At 42.5% G+C, this 8,179-nt stretch overlaps 1 protein-coding gene across 5 annotated transcripts in view; it reads right to left on the bottom strand.

The window, feature by feature from the left end:
- Positions 1 to 1,137: 1,137 nt before the first annotated feature.
- Positions 1,138 to 8,179, bottom strand: part of MARCHF8 (membrane associated ring-CH-type finger 8) — a 366,422-nt gene continuing 359,380 nt past the window's right edge. For all 5 annotated transcript variants that reach the window (XM_073585849.1, XM_073585847.1, XM_073585846.1 and 2 more), the window contains one exon: positions 1,138 to 2,269. In XM_073585849.1, coding sequence (XP_073441950.1) covers positions 1,962 to 2,269 — 308 coding nt within the window. In that variant the 3' untranslated portion in view covers positions 1,138 to 1,961. The remainder of the gene's footprint in view (positions 2,270 to 8,179) is intronic.

Raw genomic sequence — 8,179 nt, 5'->3', positions numbered from 1 at the left:
TATGTAATTATAATATTCCTACATTTATAAATACTGGACCTGCTATTATTGTATCGCTCTCAGAGGCATTCTCATCTTCTGTATTTTAGATATATCAACAGAATATAACAGAAATTACTTAAAAGTGCAGCTTCTATTTGTGGAATTTTCACCTACTGGGAGAAATCTGGTAGACCGACACCATTCAACATTATGTAAATGCCGCATGTTCCACTTCACATCTACAGAGCCAATGAGCCCAGTGATTGGCTGCAGCTGTTACGTGCGCTGTAGTCATGATGTCACCGCTGCAGCCTGTCAATGAAAACCCAAGCAGTAGTTGGAAAGGCAATCTTGAACCGAAGGAAAAACAGTATTGAGTAAATGTGCTTGCTGTTTTCGACATATCCAAGCCTATGTATAAATAAAATTATTCCTGGATAATCCTGCACTGAGGATAGGTAATCAATATCAGACCGGTAGGGATGCGGTGCGTTCGGCATCCCCACCGATCAGCAGTCCCTGATGCAGGCCAAATGTTATCAGTTCCACAGGGGAAAAGCATTCCTCCCACTGTATAGCAGGTGCAGACAGGTACTGCAGTTCCACCCCTACTCGAATGAACAGGAGAGAATATGCAGTACCCCGGTGTGGCCACTATACATCTGATTGAGCAGCGCTGATCCACTCCACAACTGATCATATCCAGCGGCCGCCATCACCGGAGGCAGCTAACTGGTGGGGAAGTTGAATCCCTACTGATCTGATATTGAGGATGTAGCCTATGGATAGATCATCAATAAAAAAGTAGTGGACAGCCCTTTAAACCAACCATAGAAGAATAAATTGTCCTCTCTTAACAGAATGTCTTCCAGTCTGAGAAATATGGTAAATATTACTACAAAATTTTAATTCCAATATAAACACCACAAGAAGCTTCCAGACTCTGATCTGACCTGATGTGAAGCCACGGACAATTCTCGTATTTAAAGTTGTATGAAGGAGCTCAGGCCTCTCCTTCATCGGCCATTTTGCTTCAGTCAGATTCTTCAAACGGGGCACTTCTTATGCATTTTCTTTAAGTTTGCGTTCAACTGAAGATGACAAATTTTGGCAGAAAAGAAACCCACACGTATCACTAAAATAACTTCAACATAATAAAACTTCTATTTTTTTATTCAATATTACACGAGAAATTCAAAGATCTACCAATTTTGTGCATTTTCATTGGTAAAAAAAGGTCTTGAATACATGTGGTAGAAAAAAATGTTAGTTCCCAACTACTTACAGATGCATTTTCCTGATATAACAAGGCAAAATTTGTTATCATGTGTAAAATGATAAAGTTGTGAAGAAAACTTTTATTTTTTACTTCTATATACAGTATGTAAGGCAAGAGGTTGCACATTAATTATACTAGAAATGACAGAGCACGTTCTCTGATTTGTAATGAAACCATTTTTTTGTGGGAGTCAAAGATATTACAAAACCATTTTTACACACAAAAAAAGTGCTAGATGCTTGTGACTCTTCTGTAAATCAAGATTCTAAAAAGCGAGAGCCAAAAAAAACATGTCAGGGGCAGTAAGAGCGTGTGCCAAGAATGTCATCTTTTTCCTTCTCCGAGACGAGCTCCGAGCTGTGAACCTCATTCGCTTACTGTACCAAATCAGATCGAGTGAAGAAGCCGTAAGTAGTTTGTACTTAAGAAAAAACAAAATCATCATCTTCTATGAGGTTTATTCTTTTTTTTTATATTCCTTGATCGTGCTCCTGAATATATATGGTAGGTAATTTCATTTGTTCTTGTAAGAGGTATGAACAGAAATAATCGCGGCTCTGCCCCTTTTGCTCATAAAGATGCTTATAGTAGCAACGGACAAAACTGAATAAGGGGATAATTTCAGGACACTAAATCTACTGCTGCCCGCAGTCGGTAAATGGTCATCTCCTGAAAAAGAGTCCAGTAGGGTTTCCAGTCTTTACACTTGGAGAATTGCTGCTCCGCAGTCTTCTGGTTCTGTGTAATATGAAGAGTTTGTGTCTGAGTGATGAACGCCAAGCACTTCTTTGCTCTCCAGATTTGGCTCAATTATTATAGTTGTTTTTTCAAATGTTTTCTTTTTACAGGTTTCGGGACAGTTCTGCACATAGATGACTCTGTTGTAAGCCTTTAGCCTCTTCCATAGCTGGACATAGACTTTACATTGCACGTACATAAACAAAAGTCCTCCAGTGAAGCCGATGGCTACCACCACTAATTTAGTCCAAAATGGCCATTCCAGGATACCTGTTCAAAGGGGAAAGACATGGTCAGAACTAATGTACTTGACTTTGACAGAACTCTCTGTAACAGTACAACATAACCCTAAGGCCTTGACGGCTCAGAAATGTTTTTCGTCTAATGCACAACTATTGTTTCATTGACAGAAATGTCAGTATGGTCTCGACATGTCATCGACCCCCTGAGTTCTCCTAGGAATGTCTGAAACTATTTGTATGTATCTTTAATGAAGCAGAGCCATCCGTCTTTAAATTCGTCCTTTTACTTGCTTTATCTCCACCAAACCTTCACTTCATCGCCACCAAACCTGTGCTATCCTGAAAGAAAAGAACTGTGTCTGCAATTGATACTCTGTCCTATTACTGAGGTTTTGTCCCTCAGCAGTTCAGCCTGCAGATGGCTTATTCTGGTTTGGCTAATGTAATGTTTCAATCAAGTTTGCCAGTAGGGGAGTAGACCATGTGATCGCTTACCCTCTCTTTTAATGCACTGTGATACATTTATATTGCATAGTATTATGCCGCTGTTCAAACAAAGATGGCAGCCATAGGGCGTGTGTGTTATCAGCATGGCGAAGATGCATGTTCTGGAGCAGGATCTAGCACCTGACTTTGTTGTACGTTTTGCAAGGCTACTTGGGAACCAGATATAGAAGTAGATTCTTCTAAACAGAAATATTTCTGGTCTGTATGTGAGTGGCATTATTTTTAGGGCATGCTGTAAGTGGCACTTATCTGGGAGGCAGAGCTTGGCATTATTTTTGCTGGAGACATGGAGCAATATCTTGGAGGGCTTTATATTTATTGTTCAAATTGTTTTAATTGGTTTTTTTTTAGAACAGTAAATACACCAAAAACCATACGGGAGGGTAAGAGAAAGAGGTAATAAAGAGGTTATCATTAAAATAAACTAATTTTGCACCATTCCATATAGGGTTACCAAAGGTAGCCATCTGATACTGAATGCAGGCAAAGTAGTGAAGGTGGCAGCAGCCCAGTAGGGGCAGTCTGTGAATTTTTACAATAAAAGTGCTAAAACAGTAACTAATTACAATAAAGTTAGTGTTGTTTCAGTAATTAGGAGGATGCAGGAGGAAAACGTAAAACTTCAGCTAAATAAATCTTTGCCTAGTTACACTTCTCTACCTTTCATGATGTTTAACCACTTCAAGACCAGGTCTACTGTATTTTTCGGACTATATGACGCTCATTATAAGACAAACCTCTGCTTTAAGCAGGAGAAGATAGGATAAAATATATTTCCTACTAATTAAACTAATCTGGCGATGTAAAGAAGTGGAGGAGTCAAAACCATTCATTTTAATGGACTATGGTAGAAAAGGTAGGTAACAGATCTATTGTTAGCGGTTCTCTGCAGTATGAGTATTATAAATTTATCATATATGCGTACATGTATAATTATACACACAGAGCTTTACAGCATGCACATTATGTACACTCTGCAGCACACACTGCATGCACAGTACATACACACACACTGCCACATGCATACATACACACACTGCCACATGCATACATACACACACACACTCTGCCACATGCATACATACACACACTGCCACATGCATATATACATACACACACTGCCACATGCATATATACATACACACACTGCCACATGCATACACACACACTGCCACATACATACAAACACACACTGCCACATGCATACATACAGCCACATGCGTACATACACACACACTGCCACATGCATACATACACACACACTGCCACATGCATACATACATACACACTGCCACATGCATACATACACACACACTGCCACATGCATACATACATACACACTGCCACATGCATACATACATACACAGCCACATGCATACATACCTACACACACACTGCCACATGCATACATACCTACACACACACTGCCACATGCATACATACCTACACACACACTGCCACATGCATACATACCTACACACACACTGCCACATGCATACATACCTACACACACACTGCCACATGCATACATACCTACACACACACTGCCACATGCATACATACCTACACACAAACACACTGCCACATGCATACATACACACACACAAACACACTGCCACATGCATACATACACACACACTGCCACATGCATACATACACACTTTGAAATTCCTTCCAAGCAAATGGCTGATCACATGAACTGAATGTTACTTCATACAGTCGGCTCTGGAGGACATGAAGCATCCATGCAGGTCCCGGGAGCTTTCTCTCCTGCCCTGCACTGATCAGATAGATTAGTGTTGATAGGAGAGAGCAGATTTCCTGGTGAGCAAGAAGGACGCCGTTTTAGCGTTCTCCTCAATTAGCGGAACCTGCCAACGGATTATAAAACGCACACACTTTTTAGCGAATATTCCTCTCGTTATAAATGTGTCTTATAGTCCAAATAAATATGGTAATTTGGCCTTAAAGGGAAGGTGCCATAAAAAAAAAAATTTTCAGCAATTGAAAAAATGTAAAGAATAATTGTTTACATTTTCATAAAAATTATCATCATTTGTTTATAATTTAGTAAAATATGAAAAATAATTTTAAAAAGTTTGTCATTTCCACTTGTTAACACTAGGGGGAGCAGCTACTGAAATTTGACACAAAAACCTAGTGTACAACTAGCTCACATTACTGCCCTGCAGTAATAATGGGCGGAATCGGCTGACATGGGTGTGATGTCACTCCTCTCCTCCCCTTCTGGGTGATTAAGAGATGAGAGGATGACATCTAGGAACACAGTGTGCAGCCATTTTGATGGGGCCTGCAAAGTTACTGAGACGTAGACAGTCACCGAGGATGGCAGGCAGCAAGGATTCTGGGAGCTATATGGTGGAGGGAGCAGGGTGACAGCACAGAGTATTTCAGGAGAGCAGTGTGCTGGTCTATGAGAGGTCACAAAGGAGATATATGGTGGAAGAGCAGCAGCACAGATTATTTCAGGAGAGCAATGTGCTGGTCTATGGGAGGTCATAGAGGGAGATATATGGTGGAGGAGCAGGGTGACAGCAGCACAGAGTATTTCAGGAGAGCAGTGTGCTGGTCTAATGGAGGTCACAGAGGGAGATATATGGTGGAGGGAGCAGGGTGACTGCAGCACAGAGTATTTCAGGAGAGCAGTGTGCTGGTCTATGGGGGTCACAGAGGGAGATATATGGTGAAGGAGCAGGGTGACAGCAGCACAGAGTATTTCAGGAGAGCAGTGTGCTGGTCTATGGGGGTCACAGATGGAAATATATGGGTGAAAGAGCAGGGTGACAGCAGCACAGAGTATTTCAGGAGAGCAGTGTGCTGGTCTATGGGGGTCACAGAGGGAGATATATGGGTGAAAGAGCAGGGTGACAGCAGCAGAGTATATCAGGAGAGCAGTGTGCTGGTCTATGGGGGTCACAGAGGGCAATATATGGTGGAGGAGCAGGGTGACAGCAGCACAGAGTATTTCAGGAGAGCAGTGTGCTGGTCTATGGGGGTCACAGAGGGCGATATATGGTGGAGGAGCAGGGTGACAGCAGCACAGAGTATTTAAGGCAAGCAGTGTGCTGGTCTATGGGGGGCACTCTGTTCAGTGCGCGGAGCAGACAGGGACTGCACATAGAGCACCGTCTTTTATACACTGCTCCACAGAAATCCAGGAAACATTTCTGCTGATTGATGGCCTGTTCTGATCCAGACTTTACACACAAAGACCCCATTCCGCTCCTCAGATCCTGTCTTCTCCATCCTGTCCTGGCGATGTGTGAAAGCGAGGCGACAGGCGCAGTCCGGGGGGGACATGGAGCCGTATGGTAACGATAAAAATGAGACCCCGTGTGCAGGTGCTCAGCCAGAACCACCCTAGAATGGGTCCCCTTTCTGCAGATAATACTGCAATAGTGTTCACACATAATACGCCATATACTTCACACACAATACCGCCATATAGATCATACACAATACCTCCATGTAGATGACACATAAAACCAGCAGGGTGACAGCAGCACAGAGTATTTCTGGGAGCAGTATTACACAGGATAGGATTAGATACACGGCTCAGCAGGCAGTATCACACAGGAGTAGATTAGATACACGGCTCAGCAGTCAGTATCACACAGGCGAGGATTAGATACACAGCTCAGCAGTCAGTATCACACAGGATAGGATTAGATACACAGTTCAGCAGACTATCACACAGGATGGGATTAGATACACGGCTCAGCACACAGTATCATACAGCATAGGATTAGATACACAGCTCAGCAGTCAGTATCACACAGGATAGGATTAGATACACAGCTCAGCAGTCAGTATCACACAGGATAGGTTTAGATATACGGCTAAGCAGTCAGTATCACACAGGATAGGATTAGATACACAGCTCAGCAGTCAGTATCACACAGGATAGGACTAGATACACAGCTCAGCAGTCAGTATCACACAGGATAGGAATAGATACACGGCTCAGCAGTCAGTATCACACAGGATAGGACTAGATACACAGCTCAGCAGTCAGTATCACACAGGATAGGATTAGATACACAGCTCAGCAGTCAGTATCACACAGGATAGGTTTAGATATACGGCTAAGCAGTCAGTATCACACAGGATAGGATTAGATACACAGCTCAGCAGTCAGTATCACACAGGATAGGACTAGATACACAGCTCAGCAGTCAGTATCACACAGGATAGGAATAGATACACGGCTCAGCAGTCAGTATCACACAGGCGAGGATTAGATACACAGCTCAGCAGTCAGTATCACACAGGATAGGATTAGATACACAGTTCAGCAGACTATCACACAGGATGGGATTAGATACACGGCTCAGCACACAGTATCATACAGCATAGGATTAGATACACAGCTCAGCAGTCAGTATCACACAGGATAGGATTAGATACACAGCTCAGCAGTCAGTATCACACAGGATAGGATTAGATACACAGTTCTGCAGACTATCACACAGGATGGGATTAGATACACGGCTCAGCACACAGTATCATACAGCATAGGATTAGATACACAGCTCAGCAGTCAGTATCACACAGGATAGGATTAGATACACAGCTCAGCAGTCAGTATCACACAGGATAGGTTTAGATATACGGCTAAGCAGTCAGTATCACACAGGATAGGACTAGATACACAGCTCAGCAGTCAGTATCACAGGATAGGACTAGATACACAGCTCAGCAGTCAGTATCACACAGGATAGGACTAGATACACAGCTCAGCAGTCAGTATCACACAGGATAGGACTAGATACACAGCTCAGCAGTCAGTATCACAGGATAGGACTAGATACACAGCTCAGTAGTCAGTATCACAGGATAGGACTAGATACACAGCTCAGCAGTCAGTATCACAGGATAGGACTAGATACACAGCTCAGCAGTCAGTATCACAGGATAGGACTAGATACACAGCTCAGCAGTCAGTATCACAGGATAGGACTAGATACACAGCTCAGCAGTCAGTATCACAGGATAGGACTAGATACACAGCTCAGCAGTCAGTATCACAGGATAGGACTAGATACACAGCTCAGCAGTCAGTATCACAGGATAGGACTAGATACACAGCTCAGCAGTCAGTATCACACAGGATAGGACTAGATACATGGCTCAGCAGTCAGTATCACAGGATAGGACTAGATACACAGCTCAGCAGTCAGTATCACAGGATAAGACTAGATACACAGCTCAGCAGGCAGTATCACAGGATAGGACTAGATACATGGCTCACTTTTCTCATTGTCACACATTCCAGGAGCCATATTTTTTTTTTTTTTTAAATAAAGTGTTACATTTATTTTGGGGAGCACTCTGATTGTGGAGATACCAAATTTATGTTGTTTTCTGTTTTATTATTTTGTACAATAAATACTTTGTGTGTTTTTTTTTT

Source organism: Dendrobates tinctorius, unplaced genomic scaffold, assembly GCF_039654945.1.
Source record: "Dendrobates tinctorius isolate UK_male_01 unplaced genomic scaffold, ASM3965494v1 ptg000089l, whole genome shotgun sequence".
Taxonomy (NCBI): Eukaryota; Metazoa; Chordata; class Amphibia; order Anura; family Dendrobatidae; genus Dendrobates; species Dendrobates tinctorius.
The sequence above is the reverse complement of the archived record's forward strand: the minus strand, read 5'-3'. Positions and strand labels throughout refer to the sequence as shown.